This window comes from Rhea pennata, chromosome 19 (genome assembly GCF_028389875.1).
Source record: "Rhea pennata isolate bPtePen1 chromosome 19, bPtePen1.pri, whole genome shotgun sequence".
Lineage (NCBI taxonomy): Eukaryota > Metazoa > Chordata > Aves > Rheiformes > Rheidae > Rhea > Rhea pennata.
This window is the reverse complement of record NC_084681.1, coordinates 5387694-5403563: the sequence shown is the minus strand read 5'-3', so window position 1 is coordinate 5403563 and position 15870 is coordinate 5387694. Positions and strand designations below refer to the sequence as shown.

Genomic DNA, 15870 nt, shown 5'->3' with positions numbered 1-15870 from the left:
CACCACTCCTTATTTACCAAGAAAAAAGAAGGTCACATAGTAATGCCTCTTTTCAGGGCTTTGGTCCCTAGAGTAGCCTTGTGAGATAAATCTCTCTTTTTCCATGGGAGTGCTGAGGGGAGGAAGGAGTGGCCAGCCAGCTGCAGCCAAATTACAACTCTGATGCCATGTAGACCATCTAACGGAAAACATCTCTAAAACATCTGGCAATGTTGAGCAGTGGCAATTCAGTCTTTTTGCACAGACAAGGCTCCTTAAGAGACGGGGTGATCCACCAGGCTTGTTTACAGGCATGCGCTCTTGCTGCCTGTTCGACATCGGCTTCTCACTCACAACTCCTCATTTTTCATACTTGACGAAAGTCATCTCTGTACAAACAAGTGCCACAAGATCTTTCAGTCTCACATAAATCCTATCTGAGAGCATGAATGGGATATAAATCCGATAAAATTGCTGCAAAAGTAAATCTAGTATTTAAAGAAACATTTCTGAAAGATAAACTACATCAGCCTCACTTGCAGATCATTGCCTCATACTCTTGTTTTAAAGACAAGATCCTCTGCTGGGTAAGTGGTGCAGCTCTGAAGTCAACCTAGCTCAGCCAAGAATTTAGTTGCAAGGCTTCAGCGGTAAGAAATGTATTGTAAGAAATGTATTGTTGTGTTTTGGAGAACCAGCTGAGCTAACTGAAAGCACTCCTTTGTAATTCACAAAGAACACAAACAACTGAAAATATTTTATATATATTGTATAAACATTAATAATAAAAGGTCATAATACATGCAACCATACTATAAAAATAAAACCAGAGAGCTGGAATGTTTGCGTATCTGTTTCAGGAGATGAGAGAAGGTAATGTATGAGCAGATAGAGAAAGAAGCTACAAGTCAAGCTGTGGCATCAAAATTACATGCTGGGGGCGGTGGTGGTGAGACACCATACTGCCTTCTGCCACAGGCCTCTCTCCTGAAGTTTTCTGAAACTCTTGCAAATTGGCTGTGTGGGGGTTACACTCAGCCTGTGCGTCCAAAACGGAGTCAGCCACAAATCCCGATGCTCAACCTCCAAGCCGATGGGCTGGAGCTGGAAGGGGCAGCTGCCATCAGGCAGCCCCTTGCCGCAGAAGCCAGCAGCTTGGCAGGGCCGCGAGGAACAGCAGAGCCGCGGCGGGCTTGCGCGGAGGTCAGCGCCGGCCGCTCCGGGCTGCCGGCCGCTCCGGGCCGCGGCGCTGCCAGGCGGGCGCTTCATCCGTCCGCCGGGTTGCTACAGCCCCGCAGCTCGGAGCGTTCCCGCGCTCAGCCGGAAAACCTCACGGGAGCGGGGAGAGTAAGGCCGCAGCGGGCTGGCGCTGCGGGCGCTGTTGCCGAGGAGGAGGCCAGGGCCAGGCCAGGGCCAGGGCCGCCTCGGCCCGCGGTCGCCCGGGGCCTTGGGGAGCGCTAAGCGCCCTCGCGGGCGAGGCCCTGCCGGTCCCCCGGGGTTACAGGGCGGCTCAGGGCGCTCGGGGCGGCCCCGCGCAGGGGCCGCCAGCCCGGGAGGAGGCGCCGCGGCGGCGGCGGCAGCGCGGCGGCCGCGGCCCGTCATGGCGGCAGCCATTGGCGCGGGAGGGGCGGCGGCGGCGGCCGCTGGCGGGGGCGGGCCCGGCGCGGCCCGGCCCGCTCGCCGCCATCCCGCGGCGCCGAGCATGGGGGAGCCGCCGCCGCCGCCGCGGGGCTTCTCGGAGGCGCAGTTCCGGGCCGCGTGCGCGGAGCTGGACGAGGCGGCGCCGGCGGCCGGCGGCGCCTGGCAGCTGCTGGTGGAGAGCATGGGCGTGCGGATCTACCGGCGGCGCCACGAGGTGGGCGGGCCGCGGCGGGGCGGCCCCGGGCGGCGGGCCCCGGGCGGCGGCGCCCCTCGCCGGCGGCGCCCCCCGCCCGCCGCGCCGTTTCCGCGGGCGCCCGGGAAGCGGCTTTCGCGGTGACGCCGTTCACGGCGCAGGGGGCAGGCGGCGGCGGCGGGGCCGGAGCCGCCTCGGAGGGGGCCGGGGCCGCAGGGGCCGCGCTCCTCGGCCCGCCCTGCGTCCAGAGCATCTTCCCCGCCGCGCAGGGCCCGCTTCCCCAGCTTCCGCCTCCTCCAGAGCGCCCCCCCTCAAATCGGGGGGAGCTCAGGAAGCGTTGTGATAAAATTCCCTCTCCTGTGAGGACTTGCTGTTTCAGAGGATGAGAAGTTTGGACTTGAGGCGCGCCGAAGCTGCCCCAGTAGGCCCGTGAACACAGCGAAGCTTCCGAAGCCGGAGCACGCTTCCAGTTTCGTAACGGGTTTTGAATCCATCCTATTTCTCTAGTTTTCTGATTCTTGCTTACAAAGCGTATATAAGCTTATTCCTTATGAAGTTGGGCAAGTCGTTGCTATTTGCCATTTCAGCTGTACTAAATGCAATGTAGCTAAACTGCACTTCCAGTAGAGAGAACGCTAGGTAATTTCCCCCCCCAGGTTTGCCAACACTTCTCAGCTGCTTCACTACTGTGTAAATCTGAAAGCTGTAGAGATTAAATCAACGTCCATACTCAGTTGGAGCAGAGAGACTGATTTTTAAAGTAATTTGTTCAGAGATACTGAAGTTGTAATCATCTGTCAGGCCTCACTTTGCCATCTTTCCCAAACTTGGATATGGTTACAGTGAAAGCTGCAGTGCTTTACAAGGTCTGACAGCTCATCTTGATTTTTCTTGCATGTGAAAGAGCTAGAGAAATGGCAGATGATGGCATCTTGTGTTGTTGGGCTCTCATTAGCTGATGAGGAGGGGAGATTAAGCCCTAGGTGCTATCCATATGGCTAGTTCTGCTACTTTGTACTGTAGAAATAGTTTCACTTACTGGTTTGTAATGCCTGAACATATTCTTCGCTTCTGTCAAAAAGACCCCCCCTCTTTCTGGGAAGTCCTGCGAGGGCCCATTTTTCTGACAAACTGGTTCTTGGGAAGGTCTCATCAGAGTAAGAAGTTCTTTCTTTATGTATCTGACTTAGCATGCTTATCTGAACTGCAGGTTTCACTTAAAATGGCAAGGGATACAGTGGCATTAAACGCCAGCTCAGGAAACACAACTGCTACTTAGGGCTGATGGCTTAGTTGCCCAGTTTCTTGGGATGTTCATTTTCAGAGGAAAAAGAACAGCAAAGGCAAAGGCAAACAAATACGTCATCCAGATCTGTATGAAATGTAAACCTAGGTATGGGAAGTGTGATTTACTACCTTAAAATTGTCGTATTTTTACATTTCTGGTATTTTTTCCCTGTGTTTAAAAAGATCACTACTTACTGAATGGAAATGGCAAAAGGTAGTAACAGGACAATTTATGAGTCAGTGCATACAGCAAAGGCTAGCTTGTGGTGTTTATCTAGTATCTAAACAGGAATTAAGTATGTTGAAATAGTGGTTACTGGGAGCTTTGCTTATGGAGTAAGTTAAATGAAACTTTAGGTCTGGAGCTTGTAAGAGAACTGTAAATGCACTGTGTTAATTAAGCTTATAGTAAACATCAGCTAATTAACTTAGGAAAATCAGGGGCTGGATTTAGCCTAACAGATGGAACCAGGAGTCCATGAGACTTGCACTGAAGCAGCCTGTGTTGCTATGGCTTTACTGCTGTCCTGTATATTGAAACTGGCCAGACTGAAAGTGACTCAGGCTGCTCCTTCTGATGCTTCCATCATGGATGGGCTACGGAGCTGCCTGAAAAACATTTACATTCTCTTGCCTCTTGTGCAGAGATTCTACGTGCAGATGTAAGAATGACTGGACAGGTATTGTGCACCAATTGGAAAGCCTAACTCTGAATGTGAGGTAGAATCTGTTATGCTAAATCAGATTAGGTATTGCAGGACTTAACTGCACTCTGTATTTATCTGCTTCTGAATTTTGTGGCAGTAAATTATATCACTACCAGGTCTATTTTAACCTTTGGAGGTTCCATCTATTGCATTTTCAAAGACCTAAACTGTAAGCCTATCTCTTGATAATCCTAGATCAAAAAGTATTACAGGCACTTCTGGCTGCCTACTGGGTGGTATGTAAAAGCTTTAGGAACAAACAAGCTAATGTGCTAGTTTGGGTTCCTAAAGCTATACTCTGTTGGAAGTGTGAAACTATAGTCTGTTTTCACTAAGGTACAAAGCACAATGCTACACTGAATCTTTGATGCAAGCTGTCATGGTTTAAATGAGAGCTAATTACTGTATGGCTTTCTTCTGCCAAACAGATGAAGAGGAGCTAAAGAACGCAAAGAAACAGTGGGTGTAGTAAAGAATAGCTATCTTTGAATATTGACTGGAGAATTAAAGTTTTGGGTGGGCTTGATTTGTTACCTCTCACAAGGCAGTTCAGAATCAAAGTTCAGGAAAAGAATAGAAAATTATTTCAGTTGCTCCATAGAAGAGCAGCCACAGGACACAGGGCAGTAAGATTTTTCTAAATTACTAGAAGGATAGGGAGAAATATGATTTACTGTTGACCTGCCTACAGTAAATGTGTGTTTACATACAGCAGATCAGATCAGATCAACCATTAACACAGTTGTATAATCCTTCCCTCCCTTTCCTTGGGAATGCTTGAATTTCACTCCCACACTGTATCCTCAAAATACTCTCATTGTTTTAATTTAGTTCTGGACTGGTACTAACAATAGTGCAAACATTGCTCCGTAGGCACAAATGGAGTTTCCATATGTTGAGAGAAACATTAAAAGCATTAACACAGGAGATATCCTGCACCCCGCCCTCTCAGTACAGACAGTTTACAGAAAGAAAATAGGTAAAACTCAAGGCAAATGTATGTAGCTCGCTTACTACAGAAGTGTGAAAACTGTAGAACTTTCACATGCTACAGTGTGAAGCAAGAATAATTTAGAGCAAGATCTACTATTCTGGATCATGCAGTACTTGGTAACTTCTTGGATACGGTTGAAATTCTCAGGCCTTCATACAGGCCTTTGAGTCTCTGCCATACCTATTAAAGTGCATCTTCTGGTGAGGTTCAGTGTGAGCAAGATTTACTGCACACTGACCAGTGAGGATGAAGAGAGACTGGGTGCAGGGGAAGAAACATGCTCCCTTTGGAATTACCTATGAAGTAAAAGGGTAGCTGGTGTAAGGAAGGAACAGCTCTTGTGCTGGGCAGGTCAGCCTGTCTACATTTAAAATTTCATGAATACATGAAAAAGTTGAGCAGTTATAGACTGAATCTTGCTTTGTTTTTGAACACTTACTTTCACGGCTCTTGACTGTATTTGTAGTACATGCCCCACCTAACAGCTGAAGGAAGCTGTTCTTTCTGCTGCAGAATACTTCCCTTTCCTGTGTGACTTTTCCTTTCCCAATTCTGTTTCCACAGCAATCAGGACTTTATGAATACAAAATCTTTGGTGGTCTTGCTGACTGTCCACCAGACCTGTGTGCAGATGTCTATATGGATTTAGATTTTAGAAAACAATGGGATCAGTACGTTAAAGGTAAGCTGAGCTAGGCAGTTTAAAAGCAACCTTAATGTCCACACTGACTCTTCCCACTAACACTTTTCTTCAGAGGTATTTTAAAGCTGCTTTGTCTGAAGGACTTTGAGCCAGACCTGAGTGTTCTTTGAGATAATGTTGCACTCTGCAAGTATACAAGTTAACACTGACATAGAACAGCTAATGTCTAGCTACTATGTACCTTCTTTCCATATTGGTTAAAGCATCCAATTGGCTTCACTTGTTACTGGAGTACCTTGCAGCCTCTAACAACGGTCATTCTTGTGATTCCTAAACTAAAGATTATTAGATGTTCTGGGGAGAAACAGAGATACCACCTTGTGTGTATCTTTGCATATTGCAGCAGAAGTTTAAAACTTGAAATGGTCTGCACCAGTTTCATGTAGGACGGAGTATCTTTTTCTGAACGTGTTTGAAACGGTTGGTTGTTCTTGTCACCTTTTAAAATTAGAAATGCATGAATCCAGGGAATGATTGCTGAGTTAGGGCTCTTACAGAGAACTGAATAACTAATTCAGTATTTAGACAATTTAGGCAATTGAAGGCAATTTAATATTGCCTTTAAAACAAGCAGCTGGACCTGGATATCCACGTGATGTTTAAAACGTTTTAAATGTTAAGTCACCAGTGACAAGACAAGTATTCAGCTGATGCTTATCTCTATCCTGATTCATCCATTTTAAAGATGGAAGCGACCTCCTATTTTAAGCCTGTGCTTAGAAGTGGTTCAGGCCTATAAAACCGAGACACATGTCCAAGTGTCTTGGTGAGCAGAGAACAGTATTACAAAATAAAAGTCTTGTTAAATGCTGTATTTACTAAGTCTGGGACAGCTCTATTGTAAATGACTCAATTAGTAATGTCTTTGTACAGAAAACCACCTCTTTGGCTCGTATCACCACTTGGTTAACCTTCAGAAGCTGTGACCTCATTAGCAAAAGGTGCCATTTGTCATAACGGGAAACAGCTTTCTTGTAGAAAAAGCCTCTCTCCTATAGATGAAACAAATCGAGCTGGACTCCAAATACACAAATATTATAGTGTATGTCTGAAATGTCATGTTAGCTTAGGTCACTTTGGTAGCCTTAAATTTGATTTAAATGCACTTAAGAGAACTGACTCCTTCACTTCTTAAACACTTTCTATTTTTTGTAATGCCTTTTTAGAGAAAAGAAACAAAATAGTAGGGGGAAGCTACACCCTTAAACTAAGGGGTTGCAGAACTGGCCTTTATATCCTTTATATGACCATGATGTATTCATCTGTAAATTAAAATACTTGTGCTGGTATGTAAAATCAGTTTTCATGGAAATTAACTCTTTAAATGCATACACATAAGGCTTTCCTTTTAGCTTAAAAAATGATATAAATGCACTCATTCTGTAGAACTGTATAGATGATGCAGTAGTGATAGCCAGCCTTTTTATGCTTGCTTCTTCCTCTCCTCACTCTGTCTATTTAGGGGAAAAACAGAAGTAACTTCTATTCAGAACATTCATGCTCTTTATTGTTCATATTCCTTTTTATCATTTATACAATAATGGCCGTCCAAAAAGAAGCTCTCTGCTGTCTTGCTGGCTGTCATCAAACTAAAAACACGACCAGAGTAGCAGTAACTGCCTTTTTATTTAGAAAGGTTGCTGTTACTGCACTAAGGGGAACTAATCGCTGCTTTGTTCCAGTTCTGTTGAGCAAAGCACTTTATAAAGGCCTAACTGGAGGCAAGAACGGACAATACTTTTGTGATTGGTCTTTCTTTATAGGCTGGTGCTTTGATCTGTTACTGCCAAGGGTTTGACTGAGGCCCCCAGAAATTTCAGCATCAGTCTGCTACTGTTGCATTGCATTTAGTACCCTGGCTAATTTCAAAGCATGTTTATGGATATCTGTATGAGCAGTACCTCTCAACTGTAATTTAGACATCCTGAGGCCTAGGGGTCTGGCTACAGGTCCCAATTCAGCAGGGAAGCTCTAACTAAACTGTAAAGTAGTGCTGAAAGCACCATGGGGTCCTGTGGCATGGTAAAAAAACATAGTCAAGCCTGAGCAATATAAAAATCTTGCTGCTTCTGACTGCACCACAGTCTGATTGAGACCGCACTTCTCAACAACTTCATGATAATAACTGATTTGCTAAAACAACAGATGCTGATGTGTTTATTACAAATAAAACAGTTTTGTGATATACTGTAGTAATGATAAATAAACTCTAGTTTTGTATTAAAACATTATTTTCTGCTTTGATCAAAGATTTCTGTCCACAGACTGAAGGGAATACAAGTGGGTATGATGTGGCTGCCAACTGTGTAGTTTTTCTGTATTTGCAAAAATTAATTCATGTGAAAAAGGGATCAGTTAGAAATGAAAGTAAAGCTATAATTAAAAGGTAGAAAATCAATACTCCAGTGACCTCTGGTGGAAACCATAATGATTTAGCTTATTACAACAACACTGGAAGTATTGTGCGTCTGGTATTGCCTCAGTCTGGAGAAGAGGACAGGTTGTTTTCAGGGGTGACAGCTGACTTGCAGGGCATAGTAACAGAAGCCTAGCTGGAAACACATTACATGGGGAAAGCACCTCCCATCTGTGGCACTCTTCTTGCCTTAACAATTAAATTTTCTGTCTGCTCTAGCCTTCCTTTAAAAGCTACTTCTCTGATGTGGCAGGCTGCTTTAAACTGTGAAGGCTATGTAGTACCTCAGACAGAAGCCTGTGATCGAATGTAGGAAAAGAATGGTCCAAACGCTAACGTGAACAGTCTGGTCTGGCTCACATCCTTCAGTGTAACCGCACCCATATAATGCCCACTTTCTGTGCAGGCAGGAACTTGCACTGGATCTTGTAAGTTCCAGTACCCTGATGATGCCAGTTATTGCCAGAAGAGAAGACAGCTGAGTGGCCTGAGAATAGACAGTTGAATATCACAAACTCAGTTATGTGGTTTGATTTAAACTAAATTTTCTCCTTTCTGTCATGCTATTCCTCTCTGACTGAATGAGTCACTGTCACATTTTAGAGACTCTTACATTTCCCCCTTTCCCTCCTGCAATTCATCTGCCTTTCAATTGGTTTTCTAGGCAAAGTAAAGATGGTGTAATGGAGGCTGGTAAACTGTTAGAACCTAGTGTCCACTATTACCTGTATACACTACTGGAACTTCCTTATAGCTTTTCCAGACTTTGTTAATGCCTCATGCAAGAGCTCTTCAAGTTCTAGGATGCAGTACTTGTTCTAATTTCATCTTAACTCCGAATCCTTTACAAGGATAATGACATGGCTGTGAAAAAGCATACTCTGCTGGTAGTTTAGAATTATATGGAATATGCAGAGACAAGGAAAACACTTCAGGGTGGAAAGGCTTTGAAAGACTAACAATCTGAAAGGGAATCTGACTCTGCATCCTCCTGGATTTTTTTTTCTCCCATCAATGAAATCAGTAGCAGCAGAAAACCAAAAGCCTGCTATATTTGTGCATCTGGTTCCTCAATAATCCTGCTTAGAAAGTTCTTAACGTGTTCTACTGCCACAGCCAGTACCTGCATATCAATTTAGGTATAAGGGTTACATGCACAAGGTGTTTGTCAGGAATATGCTGAATGCCTCCTCATGTCTTGTGTGTTTGTTGCAGTGGGAATTAAATACATCTAACGGTCTTCCTTTCTTAACTGTAGAACTGTATGAGCAAACTCATGATGGTGAAAAAATAATCTATTGGGAAGTGAAGTACCCTTTTCCTCTCTCAAACAGGGATGTATCCTTTCAAACCTTCTGTTTTCCTTGCAGTTTGTAATCTAGCCATTCAGGAACCTTGACAATGTACTGACTACTGCTCTGCTGTATTTAATTTAAGATCTTGCAGTCCTCATGTTACATGAATATGAACAGCATGATGGAGAGTGTGGGTGTTCCTCCTCACAGGCAACTTAAAACCTTGCGAAGTAGAATTAATACAGTGCAGGGCTGAAGTCTGTGGAATCACAAGAAATCACTTGAAGGGGCTGGGATTTGTAATGTGATTCACTTGTCATTGCACAGTATGTCAAACTGACACGCTGTTTTGACATGCCTCCTGAACTTGGACTACAGTATGTCTATATTCGTGAATGTCGAGTGATGGATGTTGATGGGCGGAAGATCTGGGTTGTGTTAGCTCGAAGTGTGTGTGTTCCTCAGTGCCCAGAAAAGCCTGGTATTATCAGAGTTACAAGCTATAAACAAAGTCTCGCAATTGAAAGTGATGGCAAGACTGGATCTAAAGGTAAGGTGTCAAGAAAGTATGATCAGAAGTCACATAGGCAAGGAATGTATTTATTAGCAAAATACACGAAGATGGAGATTGAAAAGTCTGAGCAACATACAGTTACTGTAAAGTGATATACAGAACACTGGAAGTATTTAGAAATGAATGAAACTTGCTGAAAAATTCAGTGCAGTGTTTTACTGTTGTAAGGAAATGATTCTTAAGTTTGGTTAGATAACTGAGGATAAGCTACTGATCATTTCATCTCCTCCATCTCCCCCCGGGTATTTGTTTTCCTGCCAAACAGTTGGGTAGTTTTATAGTAACTGGAAACTGCTTAATTCAGAAATGATTTAAGTAATGAGTTTGACAGATTTACAGATGAAAGGGATTGTTGAGAGAGTGACTCCTGACTGAGTCCTTTAAAGACAACCTTATTTTACAAAACTGGTTATGTGAAATGGTTTGGAATAGGCTACATTAGAATTACGACTCTTTCAGCTCCCCAAGAGTTAATTGGGAATGGCTACACTTATTTGACATCTGACTTTAATACAAGTTGACTTCTTGTATAGAATTCAAGCACAACTGTTATACCTGGTGCTTCAGTCATGCACACTGACAGCTTCTGTCATACAGCGTTAGAGCTTGTACTGAAATTATAGCTGGAAAACTGTTTCTGGTAACTCTTCTCTCTCATATCTAGTCTATATGTACTATTTTGATAATCCTGGTGGCATGATTCCATCGTGGCTGGTCAACTGGGCTGCCAAGGTAAGTAAGGATTGACAGCACAATTATCTCTGGCTGATCTGTCCCTAACAGTCTACTCACTGCATCGAAACATGCCTTCTGCATGCTGAGTTGAATTATGTTTTGAAACGGAGGCACTGACCCTTCTAGTTCTTATGCAGACCCATTTTTAAGACTTGCTCGTCTCCTCATACTAGTTGTCTTATTTTTTTCTATTGATTTTTATTAAATTTCTTTGATTAGTCAAATATGCAGGTAAATTTGTGCAACAAAATGAGCAAATCTATCTTCCAGAGCTTAAGCTAATAGTCTTAACATTTGCAAACTTTAATGATGCAGTCTGCCCATGAAGCATTAACAGCCTAGTGCTTTGTACCAGATCTTAGAATTGTCTTGTGTTTGTATGAAAGCCTTGTATTAAATAATAAGGATACTGGTCTTATTTATAATCTCTCTTAATTACATCATAGAAGAATGACTTCTACTTTTCTTTTTGCAGAGTGGTGTGCCTACTTTCTTGAAGGACATGCAAAGAGCTTGCCATAATTATTCCAAGAGCACATAGGCCACATCAAGTTGATCTGAATGGTTTGATTTCTAGAATTATGCACTTACAGGAATGGCTGTCATACAACACACTGGATAAAACCTACCTCTAACACTGGAGATAGTTTTATTTTAGTTGCCTTATGCCTTGAATTTTATTAGGCTTCTGTTTCCATCTTGAATTGAAGAGCTAGCTATCAACAAGGTAGTACTAAAGTCAGCTGCCTCCTTTTCGAACTACTTGGTTTCTGTCTTGACCCCATATTTTATGCCGATTGTATGTAGGTCAGCTAGAGGAATTCGGTTCATACAATACTACATCATCCTCAGAGAGGAGGTGCCAATGACATTGCTAGGAAAAAAAAAGTCTCAACCTGTCCTGAGAATTCTGTGCATGTATTATGCCTGCCTCTGCCTTGTGTGGCTTCCTACTGAAATTAAGTAATGGAACTTGCATTGTCTGCATGGAAACATGTTTGTTACCTGAACTGGTCATTCTTAAATTATCTGCCTGCCAAAAATCTAAGCAATTGCAAATAGATAGAGAACACATAGGTAAATAACTTGAAGTCTGCAGTGGGAACTGCAACTCTGTATTACTAACCTTCCTAGTGATGGCTGTAAGTCTATATATAAGAGGATATGTGCCTAAGGCCTTTCATTGGCATCACAATGCCTCTGTGAGAGTTATTTTCCATGTCTGATTTAATGAAAACAAGTTATATCTTCAGACCAAGTAACCTTACTTATAAGGCAGCTTAGATACCAACTTTGAATCAGAAGTGCTTCTAAGCTGGATGCCTTCAATTAATTTAGACTTTGTTTCACTCGCTTGTGAATGAACTTGATGTGAAACTTGGGGTTCCTTACACTTTTAAATATCATGCTGATGTAAAGTTTGGAACTGTATTTCTTGGCTGATAATCTACCAAAAGTACAGCTGAGCAGGAAATAAAATTTGTAGCACCTTTGGGTGGAGAATTGAGTGCATCAAGGGTGAGAAGGCCTCAGTCTCAGGGATTTAAAACATTCTGCATCTTTGCTAAATCTAATCCTGCTGCTTCTCGTAACTGGATAGCTGTATCTTCTTAAAAAATAAATGGTCGAAATGATTGCCTTTATATGCTGTGTAAATACTTGTTTAAATTAAATTATTATTCTATCCATAGTGCTTTTGCAGTGCTTTTGCAGTGCTTTTGTTCCGTCTCTCATGTTTAAGGCTGGCCATGCTGGGCAAGACACAAATATGACAGGCTGACATCATGTGCTGCTTCATTTTTAAAGTCTTTTGGAAGAATAACATGGATTCATGAGAATTAAGTAGGATTCCTACTTAGTAGGATTAAGTAAGATGTGGCTGCCTGAAGTTCATCCATTTTCCAAATATCTTAGCTTTGGAGACTGTTACTGAATTGAATATTGTCATGTTAAGACTACTCTCAATCCACTTTAAATTTAGCTGTTAAACGATTTTTTTCCAGTAGATAAAGAACACAAACAGTTAGAGAGAAATCTGAACCGTAATTTTTCTTAATTTTCACACCCATGCACTCATTGCAGCTGGATCCACATTTTTACTTGTATATATACCTAAAACAAACTACAATTCTGCCATACCAAGTGTGTGATGGTGTTTTAATTGATTATATCAAATTTGAAATTACAGATACCCTTTCATTTTTGGTAGTGTTTTCAAAAACTATTTTTTTTTTTTTGATAATTCAGAAACCACTTTTAGTAGTGCATTAGGTACTTGGGAGTTCAAATGCCATGAGCCTTCAAAGGAATACCAAAGCAACTTTGGAACAATAGAATGGATACAAGTTATGTCCTGGAGCAAAGGAGGAACGAGGTAGATTGTTCCAAAAGAAGACAGAAAAGCAAAACAACTATTCTCAGCCTGAAATAACAGAACTGGAAAAGTGAACTAGTTGAGGAAGCATCTTCCTGGAACAATGATGCAAACTAATGGATTTCTGTAATATAAATTTGCCTTAACCTCAAGAGTTGAAAGGTTTACAAGAAATGTGTAGATAGCAAGCTGGGCTTGTGCGCAGAGATGATCATCTAGAGGTATGAGGGGGTTTGCTTGTTTCCTCCAACTATTCCATAAATCTGTTCGGTGTTTAATAAAAGCAACCTTACATTAGAAGGAGTGAAAGTATTTTGTATTCATACACTCATGATTGCACCTTTGTCATTCTTCTGGAAATTTGTCCAAGACAGGGTACATGTCTGTTTGCAGTACGCTGAAATGCTGAGCGCTCTGAAGAGGCTAAATCGCTCCATTGTCAATCTTGCTGAAAAACAGGATTTCCTAGATAGATCACACTAACAATATATAATATGTGGCATTTGCTCATGTATTCTTATTAAAAGCTGTTGCCCAGGCAGTTTCTTTTGCTGTACTCAACTTTTCAAATTAAAGGTCACGTTGACTGAACAGAAGCTACTGAAAGCAGATTTCTCTTTTTCCCAAGCAACTAACCAATGATGTGAACTGAATGCAATATCAAATCTTCTGTTAAGTTTGGGTCTCCATTGGCTTTCACAGTGACATAAATATGCAACAATATTTCATTCAATTTAAGTATGAACTGCTACATCTATCTTGTATTACAAGGGAACAAAAGGTCGTTGGGCTTGCATGTGGTAGCTTCTTGCATAAATCTGTTTATAACCAGAAAAAAAATGGTGGTTTTGTTCAGTCTTGGATGCAAAAGACTTGTTCATAAAGCATTTTAGAGCTTTATTCATGACTGGTAAATACTGCTCTTGTGTAAATTACTTGTGCATCATGTGACCTTTTCTAGATACCTTGCACAAAAATCTTACTATGCAAGTTTTAAGTCACTGTGTATTCTGAATTCTGTTGCACAGAAGTTAGAAAATGAAAGGACTCACCCTTTCCCATGCTGCTAGCTCACATAACAGCTGAAAATTAGCTTTGTTTTTATCAGAAATACAGTTTGCCTGAAAAAGAAATTCAAAGTCTGTGCTTCAGAGTGATTACTTGTGAGCTGTAGGGTTGTTTAAAGAAAAAAGAATGAAGCATTTCTATCAGATGATATTTGAGCCTCTAATCTTATACATCCCACCCCCATTAACAGACCAGTACTCCACTCTACAGATTAGTAGGTACTAATGGAATTTTCTTGGTAACCAAATAGAACTGAAAAACTGCTGTAGTCTCTAGTAACAGACAGGCATCCGATCCAAAGCCTGCTAATCAGACTTTCCATCCATCATAATGAGTTTTGGACCTATTGTTATGTATAACTTCTGTTTTAAAAGGCCAAGGCTTCCAAAACCATTTTTGTGTGTTATTTGCAGAAAGCCTTGGTTCTGTTTAGGGTTATTCACAGAACTGGCAAGACCCAAAAGGCAATTATTATATGACCCTCCAGCAAATGGATTTGCTGTAACAAAGTGAATATAAACTATTCCTCCACGCTGTTTATTAGTCACTCAAGTCTGTTCTTTCCATGTGACCTCTCTGTAAAGCTAGCTACTGTATTTGAGTTGGAAGGTAAAGGAAAAGAAAGATTCTCAGTGACCCAAAGTCAACATAGTGAATGATGTCAGATATGCAATTGCTGTAGCACTGCCTCTCAGAAGATGATGTACAAAGGGAAACAAAAGTTGTCTTTGCTCAGGAAACATCTGGTTGATACTCTAATTCTCAAGCAGATCATTGGCTGTTTTATAACTTAGTGGAACAGAAAAGTGTGGGAATATAGGGGGATAGACCTCTGATATTAGTGCAGCCTAGCAGGCAGATACAAAATGAAAGAGATGCGAGGAAATGTTCCTTTTGCTCCTCTGGGGATTTGCTTATTGCTATAACACAGCCAGATTTTCTAGTCTGAAGATGGAAAACCAATGCTGTTTATAAAGCTTAAAGCTTTGTAAGTACGGGAAGATGAGATTATCTGTCCAGTAATGTGGAAATCCTTCCTCTCAAGTTTTTTGCTAGAATTCACAGACCAAATGAAAGAGCCTGCCAGTCAGTCTGGGCCCCTTATCTGAAGGAATTTTGGGAGGTTCCAGAATGGAATTCACCTTTTTCCTTTACCACTTGAATGAGATGGAGAGCTTTCCATCTCTGAGAGGACTGACCTGATCACAGCTTTGCTACATGTCTTCCGACTTTTGTTTTCTATTTTGTTAGTTTTCTATGTGTAAAGAAAACTTTCATAGAGGATCTAATGATGTTTAAATTTCACTTAGCTGAGGGTAGTGTCTTCCTGAGCACAGATTTGCCTTTCTCTGGAGAGGAGGATAATACATAAACAACTTACTGCCCCACTGTAGTCTCTGAGACTAACAGAGACTATCAGACCTTCAGAGAGCATTTCATCGTTTTTTGCTTCTCTCCTAATGGTAAAAAGACACTGAAAACCTCCATTCATAAACAGAGTGAAGATTTATGACAGGAAGTAATTTACTATAAATCTAGATGGACTATAGTGAAGATAAATACTTTCTGGAGATCACTGAGTGAAACTTGGGCAAATCTTTTGTTTTCCGGCCTTAATCTACTCTCAGTGAATCAGGCCCAGTTCTCATCATTCAGGTTAATTAAAGTTAATTTACAGCAAGACTCAGTTACATACTTCCAAGTACTGTCTCTTTCTTCACAAAAATACGTGAAGCACTGAGGCACTGAGTTCTAAGTGACTGTACTGAGTTTATATGTACAAACATTTAAGTCCAATTACAAGCCCCTCAGTCATTTATTTAACTTCTGAAGTTTTTGAAAGATACAAACACTATGGTTGATGTTTACCTGGCTTGCAGATTATTTAAGAGGCTGTCTTCAAT

The 15870-nt window shown here is 41.8% G+C and overlaps 1 protein-coding gene across 2 annotated transcripts; it reads left to right on the top strand.

Moving 5' to 3' along the window:
- Nucleotides 1-1720: 1720 nt before the first annotated feature.
- Nucleotides 1721-13198, top strand: PCTP (phosphatidylcholine transfer protein). Of its 2 annotated transcripts, none has more exons than XM_062591771.1 (6): nt 1721-1834; nt 5366-5483; nt 9179-9258; nt 9594-9765; nt 10454-10521; nt 12772-13198. In XM_062591771.1, the coding sequence occupies exons 1-6, from the start codon at nt 1802-1804 to the stop codon at nt 12793-12795; spliced, it is 495 nt and encodes a 164-aa protein (XP_062447755.1). In that variant the 5' UTR covers nt 1721-1801; the 3' UTR covers nt 12796-13198. The 2 variants fall into 2 exon arrangements, with proteins under 2 accessions (XP_062447755.1, XP_062447756.1); XM_062591772.1 differs by lacking the exons at nt 1721-1834; nt 12772-13198 and adding exons at nt 2046-2282; nt 11000-12214.
- The last annotated feature ends 2672 nt before the right edge of the window (nt 13199-15870 follow it).

Bases quoted from the DNA above. Each gene is read 5' to 3' on its own strand.
- PCTP (XM_062591771.1), top strand. From the start codon at position 1,802: ATGGGCGTGCGGATCTACCGGCGGCGCCACGAG. The intron at 5,484-9,178 runs GTAAGCTGAGCT...TCTTAACTGTAG, and splicing joins ATGGGATCAGTACGTTAAAG to AACTGTATGAGCAAACTCAT. The intron at 9,259-9,593 runs GTATCCTTTCAA...CTTGGACTACAG, and splicing joins TTCCTCTCTCAAACAGGGAT to TATGTCTATATTCGTGAATG.